The sequence below is a fragment of the Pholcus phalangioides genome, unplaced genomic scaffold (genome assembly GCF_987345545.1).
Source record: "Pholcus phalangioides strain wild (caught in Gottingen) unplaced genomic scaffold, Ppha-v1.0 ptg000015l_1, whole genome shotgun sequence".
NCBI classification, from domain to species: domain Eukaryota; kingdom Metazoa; phylum Arthropoda; class Arachnida; order Araneae; family Pholcidae; genus Pholcus; species Pholcus phalangioides.
In genome coordinates this window covers 3,994,965-4,015,822 of record NW_028301608.1, presented here as the reverse complement: position 1 = coordinate 4,015,822, position 20,858 = coordinate 3,994,965, and the positions used below count along the sequence as shown (strand labels likewise).

Sequence of the window (20,858 nt, the reverse complement as noted above, 5' to 3'; positions counted from 1 at the left end):
TGAATATTTGTGTCTAAGTTGGAGACCCCAGAAAACCAACTTCAGTCAACCATCACTGTGCCGCCGGTGGGGTTCGAACCCATTGAAAAACATATGGAATAAAATACATGATATCAGAATAATAACTTACCTGATCCTCCTACCATTTGGAATTTCATAAAATTTCAGGGGCCTCACTAAAAATATGAGGATTAATTAAGCCACACACACCTATTTTATTTTCTCTGGTGTTTTTAGCACCTTGAATGCCTTGAGAGGTGAATAAAACTCTCATCTTGTTGAGATCCAAGCAACATGTGAGGCCCTAAAGCAGAACATGCTGAAAACTGTGACGTACACTGTAGAAAAATCAGTGCTGCTGCAGAACAATCTTGGGAAGAATTAAAAGAAAAGTTTCAAAAGCACTATTATATGGGAATTTTTGCCGCAGAAACATTTCCAGTTAGCTTAGGGCTCATTGCAATACATTCTGCTTTGGAGATGTATAAGGGAGGAATTTATTTTCAAAAGGGAACATTTCCAAAGTTGCTAAATTTACAGTAGAGGGGAGAATTGTATTCCTCCAGAATGGACTCTTTACAAAAGTGGAAAGTAGCGTAGCAGATAGCATAGGTAGAAGAATATTTAAATACATGTTTCTTGATCACCATTCAAGGGAGCTATCGATATTTGAATCGAGAATGTTCTGTTTTGAAAAAAATTCTAGAAAATGTTATCTTTTGATTAAAATTAGAGCTGGTTAGGTCTGAAAAAGTGGAAACTTTAAAAAAATTCTTTGTAGTATTTAACATCTTTTTTAAAAACAAAATGAAGTAAAATAAAAATTAAGTAGCAAATATAGTATATACTATTATGTAAATAGCATAAAATTCTCTCTCCCACTTCCCACCTGTTCCTTCTCTTGCTCTCTGGAGATATCGAGTCAAATCCTGGCCCTAAAGTTCTCCGCTGACCCTCAAAATCTCAAACACAATCTAGATCCAATTCCCTTTCTGATGCAGCCAAAGCACCTGATAATTCTGATTCTTCCATCCTTAATATTCATGATACTCAAATGACTATCCTCAACCAACTGACTCTTCTCTCACAAAAACAGGAAACAGGACTCTTTCAGTATCCAACTAAATGGCTTACCTCAACGATTAAGTGTGGTTGGAGACAAATTTCTCCCCATCGAAGACCTCCAGAAACAGGTTTCCGACCTTTCATCAGACTTTTCCGAATTTCATTCTTCCCTTGTCAGCAAAATAAGCGATCTGGAGGACCGTTCCCATCGCGCCAACTTGATTTTTCGTGCCATCCCAGAGGAACCCTCGGTCTTGGAAACCCCCTCGACGCTTGAATCAAAAATAATTAATTACTGCTATGATCTTTTGGACATCAAAATCTCACCTTCCGATATTGATCATTGCCACAGACTTGGTTCTAAAAGAGACATCGGACCTAGACTCTCAATAATTAAATTCAATAAATATGAAGTCAAAACTGAAATTCTTAAAAACATCTCCAAATTAAAAAATAGTGGAATTTCCATTTCTGAGGATTTTTCTCCCAAGACCTGAAGACTGCGGGGACAGATTTGGAGGGCTTCCCAGAAATTCCACGATACTGGTCTGAAAGTCAAACTGTCTCATTACTTTGCCATCATCAATAACACTAAATATATTTGGTGGGAGGATCCCAATGCAAATGATATCTTCCCGATCTTCCAATCTCACTGTAATCCTATCCCCCCCCCCCTGTCTGGCCTCCCTCAATCTTCTTCCACCTCCCCAAACTCTGCCACCTCAAATTCCCTAGTAGCACCTCAGAAAAACTCGGTACTGTAAATGCAAGAAGCATTTCTAATAAGATTCATTCATTTGAATCCATATTGTTAGCTCATAACCCAAATTTTCTTGCTGTCACTGAAACCTGGTTATATAGTAATATCAGCAATTCCGAGTTCTTACCTCCTAACTACCTTACATTTCGTAAAGATAGAAACACCCGGGAGGGGGCGTTGCCCTTGTCTTTAACAGTTCCATTCCTCTTCTTGAAATTTCTTTGGATACCAACCTTGAAATCATTGGGGCTGAGTGCCAATGCCTGAACTGCACTTCTACTGCAATATTTTCTCTTTATTTATTCCCCTCCCCCAAATCTTCACTGTTTTGTCGAGAATTGGAATCAATTTTAGATAAATTTTCTAATTCACACCACCTTATCATAGCTGGTGACTGGAACCTACCCGGAATTGACTGGCATAAGTTGGAGTCTCTCTCTGGTAACCATTTTATTAATAATAGAGTTCTTTTCCTTAAATTTAATCTTGTTCAAACTATTCTAGAACCGACAAGAATCTTGAACCAATCAAGCTCTATTATTGGATATATTAGACCTAATTACGGTTTCAAATAAAATCCCTGTTTCTGATTTCTCAGTTTGTGATGGCCGACCACAAAACGCCTTTTGTAAATTTTTCTCTCCATCACACCCTTCCTTTAAGCACGCTGCAAAACTCAATTTTAACAAGGCCAACTACCCACTTTTGCAAAATATTCTCCGCACCTATTTCCATGATTTTGTTTCATCATCTGAATCAAATGATGTTCATATTCTCTGGAGTAAATTCAAAGCTGTTATCGAGAAATGCAAAGCCTCTGTTCCCATCAAAAATACCTCTTCAAAATGTATCTTTAATCCCTGGATCAATCCTGATATTATCTATTTAAAAGGAAAAATTCGCAGAAATGTCTCCAAACTCAAATTCAATATAACTCCCTTTCTTTCAATTAAGATCGCGGCCTCTACACGTGGCCTTAAAGATCTCATCCTCCGCCAAAAAACACATTACCTAACTATTTACCTCAATACACCTTAAAACTAACTCTTCAAAATTTTGGAATTTTCTTCGCCCTAAATCTGCTGGCCCATCTTCCCTTAAAATTGATAATATCGACCTTACTTCTTACCTTGATATCGCCACAGAATTTAATTGGGCTTTTTTGTCAGTTTTTTCCTTTGACCCCACCAGGGTTTAAGCTACGGTCGCATTTTTCGCAAAATGCGAAAGAAAATCGCAGAATGCGAAAAAGGTAGCCGCCACTTTTGCAAAAATGCGTACATGAGGTACACAACGAGTAGACATCCAACCATCAATCATTACATTACGGGTCATTCAAGTATTACGTCAGCATCGGGGGGAGGGGATTTCGGATTTGCGGACTTTTGGATGACAAGTGGGGAGGGGTTTGAAGGTTGCTGACATCATCAACCACCCTTTTTGAAGGTATGAAATATTCTAAGCTGCTGACGAAATTTTGCCTACAAGGGGTGGAGGGGTCAAAAATGGCTAAAAATCTACTGATGTAATACTTGAATGGCCCCCTTAGCATTGTTATTGTAGCATTTTGCTAAAGCTTTTCCCCTCATTTTCGCTTTTTTGCGAAAGGAATTTTTTATCCAGCTTAATCCCTGGACCCCACTCCCTCTCAGTACTCCTTTTCCAATTCATTATTCAACACTAGTCCTGCCTTTTTCTCTAAAGCAGGCCTTCTGAACCTTTTAAAAAATCTGAAACCCCACTCCACTGGCCCCGATGGGATCCCAAATCATATTCTTAAATTCTGTGCTGATGAAATTTCTAATTATCTTTTGATTATCTTCAACATCTCATTAAACTCATCAACCTTGCCATCTGATTGGAAAATAAGATTATCTCTACTCATAAATTAGGATCTCTTTCAAATCCCCTTAATTTCAGACCCATCGCTATCACCTTTACCTGCTTCAAGCTTTTTGAGCACATAGTTGCCAAGGAAATCCGCTCACACCTTGATTCAATAAACTTCTTTTTCTCAAATCAGCACGGCTTTCGACCATCTTAATCAGTAACTACCCAATTAGCTCTTTTCATACAAGATTTATCAAGCGAACAAAATTGACGAAAACGTTCAAACGGATGTAATTTTCTTGGATTTCTCTAAAACTTTTGACCGGGTGCCCCATAATAATTTTCTACTTAATCTCCAAAACCTTGGCCTATGCGTTCAATTGCTTGAATGGGTGGAAGCCTTCCTTACCAACTGCGGTCCGTTTGTCTCCCTCAAGGGCCAGACCTCCCCATTTCTCCAAGTTGAGTCTGGTACCCCCAGGGTTCGATCCTCTCACCTTTATTGTTCTTGATTTATATTAACGATCTCCGAATTTCCATCAATTGTTATATTAGACTCTTTGCAGATGATTGCGTCATCTACCACACAGTACACAAAGAATCTGACCAAGCATTTCTCCAAAATAACCTCAACATTGTCTCTGACTGGTGCTCGTCCTGGCAACTACCCCTTAACTCTTCAAAAAGTTTTTATGAGAATTACTCGCAAAGGACTTCCCCTCGTTTCTTCTTACACTATCAATAACTCCTTTATCACCGAAGTTTCTAATTATAAATATCTAGGTGTAATTATTTCTGCTGGCCTCTGTTGGAATCTCCATGTTGATTACCTCTTTCATACAAGTGTCTCCAAAAACTCTTTTTTTCTCCGTCGGAACCTCAAAAACTCCACCCATCACCTCACCTCAAACATCTGTTTCCAAAAACATTACATCCTTCCTGTACTCTCATATGTCTGTGAAATCTGTGACCCTCATACTCTCTCCAACATAGACAAATTAGAATCTATTCAAAATAAATCCGCCTGTTTCATTCTTAACTGTTGGTCATCCTCTGCCTCCGTCGCTGAACTCAAGCGCCAACTCAATATGCAACCGCTTTTTTACCCATAGATATATATCTCTACTATCTTGCCTTTTTAAAATTCTCCACGGCCATTTTCGTATTAACACCTCAAATTTTCAAATTCCAGCTTCATACTTTTCAAAAAGAATTAACCATTCACAAAAATTGAAACCAATCTTTGCATCCACAGATTGTTTCAAATTCAGTTTCTTTCCTTGTACAATAACCAACTGGAACAGCTTCCCGCCAAACATTATTGATTGTACAACGGTATCCGATTTTCTTTGCAACATCAATCGTCTCTAACTTCACCTCTGCATTCCCTCGTATAGGCCTCTGCCAACCAATATTGTATAAATAAATAAAATATACAGTAGAAACTTTTAAAATTAATTTTTAAAAAATGAAATAAAAATAACAGTCTAACTTTATATATTCTTGAATAAAGTAATCAGTAATTTACTCTCATTAAAAACAAAATGAAAGGAAATGTTTTCTACTGAGCGTATAAAAAATGTATTTGAACCGTTTAAAAAGAGACTGTGCCTATTAGATATCCTTACATTTTGGACTGAAGTAATTGCTGGTCTGCATTGTGCCTTTATTTCACTGGTGAATATCAGTACTTTCTTCATCCAAACATACATTCTTTATCTTCATCAAGACCTTTATCTCCTTCTTCCTAGTCTTGGAATAATGATTGGTGCCATTGTGACACTGGATTTTACATTATCATTCTTCACCATAGTAGGTTTTAACTAGATGTCATTCTTCTTTTCAGGGGATAAAAAGTGTTTCAAGGGAGACGAGCAGTCATGTCATATTTAATTTTTTTTTTTTACTTAAAATCATCAAGATCACTGTCAAAATTATAGCACGGAGTGCACTTCACTCTTGTCAAGTTTCTTCCAACAAGTTTCTTCCAATATCCAGTTTAAAGTTTTTTTTATGTCTATCTGCCTTTTTACTGCTTATACCCAGTTTCACTGTAAACAGGCTTTGTACTCCTCACTCCTTTTTATTCCAGACTGTTTTTGAAAAAGCAACACAAACTCACAATGCATGGGAACACAACTATCTGATAACACATTTGCCAGAGTTTTGTGAGTGTCATTGGTTGATTCCAGGTTTCACCTAGCCAAGGAAAGAACCCTTACTGCTCTCTCAGGGTTAGGAATACTGTAATTCTAAAATACAGCTTTGAAAACACTTCTGAAAAATGTGGTTTTGAAGAAAAATCTTTTAACGGCAGGTAGAACAACCACTTTGTTATGTTCCCTTTTGAATGAAAGATATGGAAGTGAATGAATGAGGTAGAGAGAGAGAAAGAGTGTGTGTGTGTTCGCTTTTTTGGTAGACACGGCTAACATTACATTGTGATTTCTACCAAAAACTTCCCCTTTTTAGAAAAAACCAGTTGCATAATCCCCTAGAGCTCATCCCAAAGGAAAATAGGAGCTCTTCAATCCTAATTCCATGCTACGCCCGAGAATGCAAGAATATCTCTCTGACACGTGCAGGATTTTCTGAGGAGGGTCACAGTTTTTTTTTTTACTCCTGAAGGGGAGGGGGTTGTTTTCTACTACAAAAACACAAACTGCACACTTGCACCTAATCTTTATTTCTCTCTTTGGAACCTCTAATTGCTAGGTATATGTCAGAATGTGTATGTGTGTTGTGAACCAAACGTAAAGTTTGTTTCTGTGGAATGCATGTTATGTGTTTGCTTGCCATGTGCTGCCATCCTACTTCCGAATTTGGGAGCAGACAAATTAGCTGGTTACTTTACTTTTTGCTTGTGTCGTGTGTAAATTTAAATGTTGAGGGCCTGATATTGCTCTCTGTGGAGAGACTTTTTGACAGGGAGGCTTGCATTCGCGCATCGAAGTTGGAAAACCACAAAAAGCAATGCCCCCCCCCCCCCAGTGTCAAAGGTTGGAACCTACTGATGTAATGTATAGTATATATAAATTAATAATTAATATAAATTAATAAACTGACATTATCCTGGCCCCGCAGACTTTCAAATCTATACGGGCCTATGGGGCGGAAGTGGAGGGGGGCAGTTGTGCAGAAGGCAATCTGACAAAAGGGGACAATTGAGACAATACGCTTTTGTTCCAGCGCAGTAGTTCCCACATTTTGTGGATAAGCGGAGATAAGGTCTAGCGAAGAACGCATGTGAAAACAATACATATACAGTATCGCTAAAAGTAAGCAAAGTTGCCTGCTAAAATCACTTGGCGGGAAAGGAAGCGCCACTTGAGGCCTTAGTGGGGGGGGGGGGTCCCGAAATGTGAGAAAATGACCGAAAAAAAGGGGGGGAAGGTGGCGAAATCTATCACTTCGGTTCCCGCCTTAGAGGAGAAATAATATATTTATATTCTCAATGGTTCCCCCCACGAACGAAGTTCCTGGCACCACTGCAAATTGCCGGGGATTTAAATACAAAAAGAAACATTTAAAACATTACAATCATATTTGTAATATAGTTTAAATTGGGAGGATTCAATAAGGAATCAAAATTTAAAAAAGTTAATTCGTTAGAAGAAAAAAACGGGACGTATGGTCATACTGATGAGGCATCGATTTTTTTTTTCCCTCTTCCCTTCTAATCCATTCCATGTGATATTTTGAGCGGTCATCAATTTTTTTTTTATGAATAATTTTTCTTGCTAGTCGGTGATTATTTTCAAATACTCAAATTCTAAAATTTGTTTTTCCAATAAATTACTACTTCAGCATCATCACAACCACCATTTCCCCGCCAAAAGAAGAGATGTAAACAATATCTGAAATTTCGAATCTGTTTATCCGAGTTATGAAAATTGAGCTTGATTTTCAATGACTGGACTTAATTTTCTTGGCTCAACAGCTGATTATACTGAGTAACACAGCTGAATAATCTTTAGCTACGTAATTGTTGAGGAATTCGGTTTCCGAATGTTGTGTTATTTTGTCGCCATGGTTGCAATTATTTCATTGTTTGACATCGTTCTCATCATTCGCGTGTCGATCGACATTGAATCGTGGCTTCCTCGAGTCCATTTAAAGCGCACGATTGGGTATCGGTGAGCGAATTACTAAAAATTATTTAGATCTATATATCTTATATTAAATTACTTGCGTCTCGTCTTTATCATAAATTGATGTTCGTCAATCATGGGTCCCCACATAATGCAACTCCGCCCATGCTGGGAACTTTGGTGGACCCCCAGGCAGAGGTGGATTCAACGGCGGGCCCCTCGACTTCTAAAGGGCTCCGAAAAACCCAACTTCACACTTTTTTCCAATTTCAGGAGCCCAATATTTTCTTTTGCGCCATGGGCCTCGACCGACTTTCATCCGCCACTGAACCCAGGCTAGATTTTTATGGCCCCTTTATAGTGAATTTTTGTAAAAAAAGAGATAAGAATCGTCTCAATCCCTGTAAAACCCACCCTAGTGAGAGGCCCATGTCGTCAATATCTTACAAAATATTCTGTCAAATGAATAAGCGGTGCAATAATTTATTGGTTCCTTTATCCGACATTCTAGTCCAATTTTTCATAACCACCCATTCCTCGATTTTGCCACCCAATATGCTTGGTCCCCACCCCTATAAATACGGCTGCTTGGTAACTCTTTTGGTCACTCAAATGCATTACACACACTGTAAATCACTGTTTTTCATTCACATGCTCGCACACTGTTTTGGGCACAAACATTCTCTCTTGTGCTATGGCCTCTCGCATCAGGGCTCGTAGACAGATATTTGGTAGGAAGGGGGGTGCTTTCATAGAGAATTTATAGTGTAAAAAACATAAAAATCACAGTGCACATCTTGAGCTCCAGAACTGGAGCACTGTGGGTCCTACCAGGGCCGCAACTAGATGCTTAGTCACCCAGGGCAAGTGTACATTTTGCCCCCCATTATGCCCCCCTGTAATGTTGAAGCTCAGGTTTCAGAATGAAATTTGCACCCCCTTGGGTCCAGTGCCCGAGACACAAGACCTGCCTACACCCCCGAGTCTACCCTTGTAAGGGTCATGGCTTTCACATGCTCTAGGTCACTCTTTTGGTCATTCACATTTGTTTACATAGTTTTGGTCACTCACATGCTTGTACATGCTCTTTTTCACTCTTCTGGTTGCTGACTGATTTTGTCCTTATGCTCTGTGGGCAGAGGCGGATTTAACGGTGGGTGCACTGGGCGCCCCAACTTCTAGAGGACCCCAACAACCTAAACTGTATATTATTTTCTATTTTGAGGGGCACAATATTTTTTTTTTGGCGCCCAGGGCCTCGACCGACTTTAATTTGCCACTATCTCTATGTCACTTGTCACGATAATCACATTCTTACATATGCTCTAGGTCATTCACAGGCTTTTACACTGTTTTGGTATCACTCACATGCTTTTATACTGTTTGGTCATTCATATGCTAGTACACACTCTTGGTTACTCTTTTAGTTACTGACTGATCTAGTCCTGTTCTCTAGGTCACTCTTTTGGTCATTCCATGCTTTCGCTCACTCTTGGTTACGCATGTGCTGGCACACTCTTTTGTTCACTTCCACGCTTACAAAATCTCTAGGACGACCCATTTCTTCACTCACTGGCCTAGTTCATTGTTCTCTAAGCAGAAGTGTATTTATGGTTTATTACCTGTGACCTATACAAATTTTGAAACCATTAATTCTTTGAATTTCCCACCTCAAACTTGTCACCCTGGGCTATAGCCATCTAAGCTTCTCCCTTATATGCGACTGTTAATGATACAATGGTAACTGAGATAATTACAATGATAACTTTCGTAGCTTAAAAGGGAAATGTATTTTTATTTTCCATAATATAGATCAGTAATCTTTTTTATAATTTTAAATATTTCTTATCAATAGTTTGTAGCCCAATGAAAAATTTTCCCAGCTATTAGCCAGTAGCCACCTATCAAATTTTGTGTTTGTGAGGTTAAGAATGTGTAGCCAGCACTTCTTCTTTTAAATCATATATTCTGAACCCATGGCCTTCAAAGTCATCTAATAAGGCCAGCAACCTCAAACTTTATTTTTAAAAATGAAGTAAGCACATAACCAGATCTTGCTGGCTCGCTGCACATGATTACCTCATTTAAGTCACTTTAATTAAATGATTTAAATGAGTGACCTGCAACACGTTCTAAAATCAGTGAAGTGGTCCACACCCTTCAAAAAAATCAGCACCCTTGTTTTAAATCAATTAGAATTGTAACTTAATTGACAAATTAGATTTATTCAGGAAGAAAGAGGTGAGTTTCTTTATTAAATGTCCTCTGGGTTCTTTTTTTTTTGTGAGAAATATATAATTGAAAGCTATTTTTGCTTTTCCTCATGTTTCAGCATAGAGACTTCTTCTAAAGGCCTGTTTACACGAGGCAAGTGCTTTAGTTGGTAACTTAATTTTTAGTTGCCAAATACAATACAATGTATGCAGACGATAAGGGTCGTTTACACGGCTTTAGTTGGCAAGTGCGCAAGTGATTTAGTTGGTAAGTGAGATAAGAACGGTTCTGTTTTTTCCGGTTAAGTAGACCTATGTGCATGCACCAGTGGGCATGACCTGCCGCTCTTGGAGGGGTCTTTTTGCTCTCTCGCGAAGGGGTTTATTTTGATCTCAAGCGTGAACCTGTTCATGCTCCGTCGTCTCCTGAAGTTTCGCTAGAATTCCGTGGAAATATTAGATGGTGAGGTGGCCAGAGGACACAACCTTCAAGTTTGTTGAAAAATATCTTCACCATGAATGTTTGTTGAACTATAGAAATGAAAATTACCTTAACAAACAAGCTAAAAATTATTCGATGTTGGAAAAAGCTATGGAATATTCTGTCGACGTGATGTCAGCAGTTGGAAAAAAATTGAAGATTCACAAATATATATCAAGTGTGGGGGATTTATATATTAAAAACTGGAGGGGGGTTTCGAATATTTCTCTCGTCCAGAACGAATTTGCTGCCATCTGTTGTAAAAATACACGATCAAATATTTAACATAAAGATATCATCTCTATAGATTAAATTAAAGAAATAATAATTTTGAAAATTTGGAAATAATTTTTATGTTTAATGAATTTTTATTATTTAATTTTTAACCCTTAGAATTTTCTACGAATGCCAAGAATCTTCCCCCATATTTTCGGCTTGCATAATTCATAATTTATCTCCTCTTTAACTTCGATTAAAATATCATGTAATCGATATTTACAACTTAGAGGAGAAATCTTATATTTCTTCTCGATGACTTACATAAGTTTATAATATGTTATGTATTCAGTTCCCCTGTGTGTGTGTGTGTGTGTGTGTGTGTGCTGTCATCTCTCGCCCCCTCACGTGCACCTCCTGATGCGTGGGTGGCAGAGGCGAAAAAAAGGGACAAGCGAGCTGTTTCCCTTGCATGACCTACTTCTTGTTCAGTGCGTTGCTCTGCGCAAGTGAGAAAAAAGTTTCTCCTTTTTTTATTATGTGGAATTAATATTGTTAACCTATGTAAATAGTTTTTTAAAATTAAATGAACTTAATTATTATCAACCGTTTCTTCAATTGAAGTACATAATACAGAATATACATCATCCTCAATGTGTACCACATAACTATACCCCTCTTGGGTAAGTGAAAGTGAATAAATTTATATTCTTGAAAAAAAATATCATGTAATGTGGCTCTGATAACAGTATTCTTAAGTTCTACCTGATCATCTTCATCCATCGTTACAAAAGCTATGAGCTTTGAAAAAAGCACCTCTCTGAATGGCAGATAAATAAAAAATTATTACTATTATACTCCCGCATGTTGCATCTGTCTCTCTCCGTGGATTTGAGTCGACTGAAGCGCGCATGTGCCAACTTTGCTTACCTCCGTAAAAATTATCCAATGAGCATCTACTTACCACTTATCATGTGGACACTTTCAAGAAGAATCGGTAAGTTAAAATTAAGTTACCAACTAAAGCACTTGCCTCGTGTAAACGGGCCTTAGTGCTGAAAGGGACGCATGTTTTCATCATGCTTAGTTTTTTAACAGTGTTAAAAATAATGTAAAAATTTCCTTCTTCTGGCTTTAGGTAACCAGAAGAAAGGTTTGATCATAAGTCACAGGAATAAATAAAAAATGGTAATAATACAGATTTGAGTGCAACATGAAGCTGCAGTAATGTTTCACCTGATGACTACACTTTAAGAGTGCTTCTTGTACTCTAGCAAAACAAAGACAAATCAGAAATCAGTTGTCTCCATCAAATCAATGAAAAAAAAGGAGCGAAAAACAAAAAAAAGGAAATAAAAATATACAATTGAAAAACAAAACTGTTCAGAGTATTTGTCCAGAATGAAAATGAGTAACCAAAATAATTGTGAGTGTATAGGCATATGCAGGATTTTCTCAAAAAGAGGGGTGTTTTAAATTCATTTTTTCTGATGAGGATATTTGCAAGTTTTTTTCCTGCAAAATAACATAATCTCTGCTCATTTAACCCCCCCCCCCACCTCCCGCATACGGCAATGATGCCATAAATACCAAATTAGTGCTGAAATTGCCAAATTTGAAGTTTTTGCCTATCTCTTAGCATAGTTGAGCTTGAATAAAATTTTGAGCTAACTTTGCTGCTGGCTATATTTTATTTATCTGCTGGTAAAGAAGTGTTCCGAAGATTTTTTTCGATTTTTTGGTTTGCATTTATTTTTCGTAGTTCCCCCCCCCCCCATTTTTTATCTACATTCGTGAGAATGATCCATATATGAATAGACATCACCATGTCCTCGCAGCCCTTCATGTCTATCTCTGCCTATGATGACCACATGCCAAAATGGTGGAGTATCAAATTTATGTCTTGCCATATATTTGAGTTTCAAAATTCCTCTTCTTTTTTTTTCTTTCATAGGGTCATTTTAATGCTCAAAACATTCGCAAAAGAATGTTTAACACTAGAAAGACTCGTGAAGGCATTGAGGAGCCGAGGTAGGATTGAACATTCTCTTATGCATTATTATTTCTTAATAATTTATGAATGTCATGTCACTATGTCATCATGGATGTAGACATAAAGTACCGATACTCATATACCAGGGCTTCAGGGCCGTAATTGGGCTGGGCCCAGAGTAGAATGGGGCTCCACAAAAAATTTACACTTATTTTGCATAATAATAACCCTTTCAAAGCCTCCCTTTCAAGAAAAAGTCTGCCCCAGGGTCTCGAGAAAGCACGCTATGGTCCTGCAGGGATTAATTAATTCTGGAAACTAAAAAGTTGGCATTGGCTCAAAATTTTGTTCATGTGATTACTAAATAGGAGTCTGAGGACAGCTCAAACTTTTTGTAATCTATGTGCATTCATCAACACATAGAAAAGGTTAGTAAGTCCCAGGAGAAGCCTAGCAGTGGGAGGGGGGAGCATAGGAAGTTCATGCTCCCTCCCAAGGCAATTAAAAATATTTCTAAATGCAGTAGAACTTTAGTTATTCAGGTTATTTTATTATATAGGTTATCCTGTAAGCGAGTGCAGATCCAGGAAAATGTGGTGGGGGGGGGGGGGTGATATTGTCTAGCTTCGTTGAATAGTCCCGTATTTTATGTTACACACCAATTTTTTCTCATATTATTCTGCTCTTGGGAGGGGCGATCTCCCCCTCCCCCCTAGGTCCACGCCTGTAAGTCCTAATGCACCCTTTATCTCATCAACCATTTGTTGTAGAAGAATGGTTTCAGTTTAAAAAATTAAGACTAACAAGAGACCTTGTATACATGACCATTTTTTCAATTTTATTGCCTTAATATCATTTTTTTATATTTTCATCTTTTAAAAATATATATTTTTAATTTAAATTTATTTTTTTGTTCCAGGCTCACTAAGGAATATATCAAGAAAGTGTGCAGAGCTACGGGGCTATACACTACCCCTCACCTGAATGACACTTTATATCTGCACTTCAAAGGTTATTTTTAATTCTGTTTCAATTTTTTTCTGATTATCAGTCTAATTGTCTTGATGCTTTTGGAAATGCACTTCAAAAAAAGAAAAAAATTAATCGAAAGATTCTTTGTTTTACTTATTGGGTTGAATTACAATGTTTTATAAGGTTTCCACTGACAGCTCTTCATACATGCAGGTGTCCCAAAGATAGAGAATCTTGAGGAGTATACAGGATTGAAAAGCCTTTGGTTAGAACACAATATTATCCAGAAGATAGAGAATTTGGAGCAACTCACCGAGCTGAGGTGCCTTTTCTTACAAGAGAACCTCCTTACAAGAATAGAAAATTTGGATTGTCTTTCAAAGTTGGACACGTTGAACTTGAGTAACAATGCTATTACCAGAGTGGATAATTTGAGTAAGTGAATCATTTTACAAATCATACATTTTTCACAATCAATATTTAATTATGTGGATGCAATGGAAGATTTATAAAAAAAATTCCTTCGGTTTAATGACAATCGGTTGATTAAATTACTTCAGTTAATGCATCACAACAAAACACACTCTGATGAAATAAACAGTGCACAAAATTTCATTTAAAAACAGTCCATCTCATAAAAGTTTTAAGCACACAAGGAATGTGACGAATATGAAGAGAAACTAGAAGCAAATGAACTTTTGATGTTTTTGCTAATTAGGCGCCTTATACAAAGGTTTTTAACAGCTGGCTGATGCAAAGATATATTTTAGAAAGAGAGAAAATTCAACTGTCCCTGCGGGGAATCAAACCCACGTCCTTTTACTTTCCGGATGAATGCACTAGACTACAGAGGCAACGAATATCTCAATCTTTCTTTGGAGCTTGTGTGCACTGAGCATAGTATTTGGGTGGCCTGATCTGGGACCCAGATATTTTTGGAATCTTCTTGAGACAACATTGTTATATACAGTATTTGGGAGGGGGGTTGGCAGCTGGAATTTAATGATATCATTATTACACAATGTAGTGACCTCTGTAGTGCATAGGCAGAGATAAACTTGGAAGTCTGGGGGGGGGGGGTGCATGATGATGATGATGATGATGTCAACTCATATATACATTAGATCAGTCTAGATTAGTCCATGCTGTAGTCTAGGGCGTTCACCCAGAAAGTGAAAGTATGTGGGTTTGATTCCCTGCAGGGCAGTTGAATTTTCTCTTTCCAAAATATATCTTTGCATCAGCCAGCTGTTAAAAACCTTTGTATGGATAGCGGCGAGTAACATCATCCTCGGATGGGTGCCTTATGTCTATAATTCACATGAGAAGTCACAATTAATTATTCAATTATGATTTTTGATGTAAAATCAAATCTCAAAAGCACAACACAAAAAAATCCTGATACAATACATGTAATCCCAAAACCAAGTGTGAATGATGTTTCCTGTCCCTGTATCCTGTATTATTTTTAAAAAAATGTGCTTCCATTGACAGAATCATGTTTTGAAAGATTCCCCTGACTTCAGGGAATGCCAGCATCCTCGATAGCAACATAGAGTCCTTCTAGAAGCTTTTATTGCTCTCCATGATTATAAACCTCATGGATAAGAGTGCCGCAAAGATTTTTGATCAGGTATAGACCCAGGCTCGATGCTAGTCAATTAAAAAATAAAAACATTTATATTGTGAGAGCCAATGTTTTGTGCATGTTGGAGTAAGAAAGGAAGCATTTTCAAGCTGAAGCTCTTTCGAGTCCCTAAGAAACTCGTCAAATGGTAGCAAATGTTACTCAAGTGTTTCCTGATTCTTCTGCAAGTCTTGTCTTCTCTCAAGCATTGACATAGTGGTCTGACCATTCAAACAAAGTCTTTTCCAAATCATCAGTTGTTTGCCAACCTTTCATTGGCTGGAGACAGTCCTTGACTCTCCATAAAGTCATGCCAAGATCTGCAACATGGCCATAAAAATTTCACTTTTTCTCCTCAATGAATACTACCTTCATCCATTTTTCTCCATAAAACATACAAATACAACGCCACAACAGGCAAATTGCCCAATGAGGTGGCTGACTTAAGAACATCATGGATCCCCGAGCCATTTTTTGGAGGCCCTACCTACTACTACTACACCCCCCCCCCCCCAGTACCATTTCTTTCCCCCAGTACCTTCCCCCAACTATTTCTTTTTCAGTTTAATGTAGTTGCAGTCCCTTATATGCCTATGTGCTGTATCTTTTAACATATTTAGCGACAGATTATTCTTTACATTTTTTTACTTTGCACAAATGCATGTTTCAAGTTGACATCATTCTCTAGACCAGTGTCTGACTCCCGAAATACACTTTGCATGTGGCCTTTCAGATCTTGGTTTTTACATAAGAAACTTTTGCTTTGTCTTCTGCAAGTCTTGTCTTCTCTCAAGCATTGACATAGTGGTCTGACCATTCAAACAAAGTCTTTTCCAAATCATCAGTTGTTTGCCAACCTTTCATTGGCTGGAGACAGTCCTTGACTCTCCATAAAGTCATGCCAAGATCTGCAACATGGCCATAAAAATTTCACTTTTTCTCCTCAATGAATACTACCTTCATCCATTTTTCTCCATAAAACATACAAATACAACGCCACAACAGGCAAATTGCCCAATGAGGTGGCTGACTTAAGAACATCATGGATCCCCGAGCCATTTTTTGGAGGCCCTACCTACTACTACTACACCCCCCCCCCCCCCAGTACCATTTCTTTCCCCCAGTACCTTCCCCCAACTATTTCTTTTTCAGTTTAATGTAGTTGCAGTCCCTTATATGCCTATGTGCTGTATCTTTTAACATATTTAGCGACAGATTATTCTTTACATTTTTTTACTTTGCACAAATGCATGTTTCAAGTTGACATCATTCTCTAGACCAGTGTCTGACTCCCGAAATACACTTTGCATGTGGCCTTTCAGATCTTGGTTTTTACATAAGAAACTTTTGCTTTGGCAAGAACTTGACATAAATGACTATATGATCAGTTAAGAACATTAGAAATTTGTCTAGCAGTCTTACCTTCTGATTTACACTTGAGGATTCTAGACATCTCCCTCATGAACTGTGATGAATTAGGTGTTTTTATTCACTAGCAAAAACTCCCCCCCCCCCTTTTCATTCTGCTCTAAAAACACATCATCACAACACGTCTTCTTTAAAATTTGCATAAAGGACTTAAAATTTTTGGGACAAGGGTTTCCCACTAAAATTAAAAATATATATTATTCTAACTAATTCAATAAAATATATTCATTTAATGGATTTGGATTGCACTTCGATTATATGCCTGTGAATAATATTTTGAGTTTGTATTTTTAATTTTATCAGCATTTTCATCTTGTGCTTAAACTTTTGAGATGGATTATCATCACCTTATAATGAAAAACTCGTGCATCTCAGTTTTTTTATAAAATTATTTTCGGACAGTTTTAGATTGAGGACATCATATCCCACCAATTGCAGCTGTTAAAAAAAATCAACACCAAATCTGCTCTCTATGAAGAAAAAAGGGTATGATTTGTGTGTGTTCAAAGGGACATCTCATACCTTTTTTGCTCTTCCTGTAAAGTTGGGAATTTTTTATGTTTGAGTTTTATATTATAAGGGGACGGTATTATGTCCTCCTCCCCTCCCCCACCCGATTTAATGATTTATGAATGAATTCAGAATTGTCTCATCTTGAACATACTAATACATGGGTATCCATGAAAACAGAAATTTCTAATAAAAATTGGAAATTTTCATTGCTGCCATTATTTTCTTATTGACTTAATATATATATATAAACTGAAGAACCAAAAAAACTGGTACAGGCATGCGTATGCAAATAAAGAGATATGGAACCAATCAGAGTACGGCGCTGCGGTCGGAAACGCCTATATAACACAACAAATGTCTGGCATAGTTGTTAGATTGGTTACTGCTGCTACAATGGCAGGTTATCGAGATTTAAGTGAGTTTGAACGTGGTGTTATAGTCGGCGCACGAGAGATGGGACATAGCATCTCCGAGGTAGCGATGAAATTTGGATTTTCACGTACGACCATTTCACGAGTGTACCGTGAATATCAGGAATCCGGTAAAAAATTAAATCTACGACATCGCTGCGGCCGGAAAAAGATCATGCAAGAACAGGACCAATGACGACTGACGAGAATCATTAAACGTGACAGACCTGCAAACCTTCCGCAAATGGCTGCAGATTTCAGTGCTGCTGGGCCATCAACAAGTGTCAGAGTGCGAACCATTCAACGAAACATCATCGATATGGGCTTTCGGAGCCGAAGGCCCACTCGTGTACCCTTGATGACTGCACAACACAAAGCTTTACGCCTCGCCTGGGCCCGACAACACCGACATTGGACTGTTGAGGACTGGAAACATGTTGCCTGGTCTGACGAGTCTCGGTTCCAATTGCTTCGAGCTGATAGACATGTACGGGTATGGAGACAACCTCATGAATCCATGGACCCTACATGCTAACAGGGGACTGTTCAAGCTGGTGGAGGCTCTGTGATGGTATGGGGCGTGTGCAGTTGGCATGATATGGGACCCCTGATACGTCTAGATACAACTCTGACAGGTGACAGGTACGTAAGCATCCTGTCTGATCACCTGCACCCATTCATGTCCATTGTGCATTCCGACGGACTTGGACAATTTCAGCAGGACAATGCGACACCCCACACGTCCAGAATCGCTACAAAGTAGCTCCAGGAACACTCTTCTGACTTTAGACACTTCCGCTGGGCACCTAAATCCCCAGACATGAACATTATTGAACATATCTGGGATGTCTTGCAACGTGCTGTTCAGAAGAGATCTCCACCCCCTCTTACTCCCACGGATTTATGGACAGCCCTTCAGGATTCATGGTGTCAATTGCCTCCAGCACTATTTCAGACATTATTCGAGTCCATGCCATGTCGTGTTGCGGCACTTCTGCGGGCTTGCGGGGGCCCTACACGATATTAGGCAGGTGTACCAGTTTTTTTGGCTCTTCAGTGTATATAAACAGCCTATTCAGGTATAATTCATCCATATTTACTGGTTTGCTGATATTCAGTGTTACCCAACCTTATGATGAGGTATAGTGTATATATATATACAGGGGATTCTTGACTTTTTCAGCAGCAACCTAAAATCAACGACATGATGATCTTCACGACCCATTGGTGTATTTTTAATTTAAAAAATTGGTATTAATACTTTTCTGATTTACAAAAAGTTTACTTTTTGTAAAGATTTATGATATACAATGATTTACGAAATACAGGGTGATTATAACTAAGGTTCTGTTTTCAAAACACTGTAAAAAAAAAGAACGATTGTCAGAATGACTTGAAAATTGACATGAATATTCCTGTAGAAATATAATTTTACTAGCTACAATACCCGGCGCTGCCCGGGTTTTCTTCAATGAGGCTTTTTGGATCATGCGATATCTCCCTCTTTCTTTGAGGGACATACAAACCGTGTCTAAGTTAACCAATATGGCGACGTCCTGCGCGACTCATGAAATAAACAAATCTAAATTTAAAGAAACGTAGAAATGAATAGTCTCCCCTCCCTTTTTTTTATGGGTGTTAGGTATTTCGATTTCCTCCCCCTGAACTTCAAGTTATCAATTTCTGCCTGTTTCAGCTTCCAAAAATGCTTAATTAAAGCTGTGGAATTTTTTCGATGCACTTTACGGGGCCCATAACTAATTTTAAAAACATCCTAAACTATATGAATTTATGAAAATAAATATCAAAAGACAATACGGAGACATTAATTTTCATGCTTGAGAAGATGTAAATAAAAAGTTGAAATCAATGTTATTACATGGATATCCAACTCAAAAGTAGATCCAGCAAATTATTCATATTTTTAATTTTCTGGGCTTCGTATCTCCAAGTGAATTCAATATTTCAAAAATCGAGAATTCAATTTAATTTTTAAAATTATTGATGTGGCAGGAAACCCCCCCCCCACCACTAAATTTCCGTATTTATGCAGTTAAATCGGCAATTTTAATACTGATTTCTATGAGGATCACTCTTTTCCTGACCCTCAAAGCGATGATGGTGATGATTATGACGTCTATTCAAAAAGCCTCATTACTGAGAGTATTGAAAATGTGGCAAACCGTTATAAAGGCGTAAACTATTATACATAACTGACAGCATTAAAGAAGTGACAAACCATTATAAAGGCGTAAACTATTATACATAACTGACAGCATTAAAGAAGTGACAAACCATTGTAAAGACATAAACACGGCTGAAACTGATCGCTAGGGAAACACGGTAACCAAAGTAAACGTTCGGGAAGTGATTGTTGAGGCCCAAAAACCATTGTTGCCTGACAGTTTTTTGCCCATTTGGGGCATTTGCCCTGGTCTGACAAAATTTTAAAGTAGCCTATCGTTCAAGTCGGGTCCCATTTGGTATATATGCAAAATTTGGCGACGATCGATCTAAAATTGTAGATTTGTATAGAGAACATACACACACACAGACAGAAAATCAATTTTATATATATAGATTAAGTAAAGGGGGAAAAAAAACTTTAAAATGTAAAATTAATGACATCAACACACGGGAAATTTGCTTGCAGAATAAAAACAATAGCCTGTCATGGCAAAATGATAACTTAATTATAGCATCACACGATTTCATAATTCATGGAAACATCACAAAAAAAGAGTGAAGTAATTCAACAAATGCCTACAACTTAAGAAATGTTAAATATGTTGTCCACCGTGTTCTGGCTATGAGGTGAAAGCACAAAAATTCTACTTGTAGTTTAACAACAGATCAGAGTATGCCATGGTCATGATGTGGATGCACTTGCAATTCACCTTTATTAAGCCAAACGTGCCCCCACGTTAATATTCTTGAGGAACTACTAACTTTTTGAGGTACCCCCCACAGCCAGAAGTTGCAAGGGTTAAGGTCAAATGAACTGATGGCCGGCCAGGTGTTGTGCAATCCTGTTATTGTCAAAATGGTTCTTCAGCAGCTGCTTTGCTGGTATTGCAATGTGCATCTTGATAGAAGTTGTTCTATCCACACACTGATGCTGTGGAAGTGCAGAAATGATGTGGCTGCACACAATAGATTATACTGGTGGCCAAGTACAGCATCATCTACTTGCACTTTTTTTTCTTTCACCAAAGAAACTTCCATTGCTTCAGGAGTATCCATGCAAATTTTCAAGTCA

The 20,858-nt window shown here is 37.9% G+C and overlaps 1 protein-coding gene across 2 annotated transcripts in view; it reads left to right on the top strand.

The window, feature by feature from the left end:
* The first annotated feature begins 7,573 nt into the window (after positions 1–7,573).
* The window catches only part of dtr (defective transmitter release), a 31,047-nt gene continuing 17,762 nt past the window's right edge, over positions 7,574–20,858 (top strand). Inside the window, exons 1-4 of one of the 2 annotated variants that reach the window (XM_089242603.1) lie at positions 7,705–7,791; positions 12,611–12,687; positions 13,569–13,660; positions 13,835–14,056. In XM_089242603.1, coding sequence (XP_089098729.1) covers positions 12,644–12,687; positions 13,569–13,660; positions 13,835–14,056 — 358 coding nt within the window. In that variant the 5' untranslated portion in view covers positions 7,705–7,791; positions 12,611–12,643. Of the gene's footprint in view, positions 7,792–12,610; positions 12,688–13,568; positions 13,661–13,834; positions 14,057–20,858 lie in introns of both variants that reach the window. The other variant, XM_089242602.1, reaches the window with a different exon arrangement.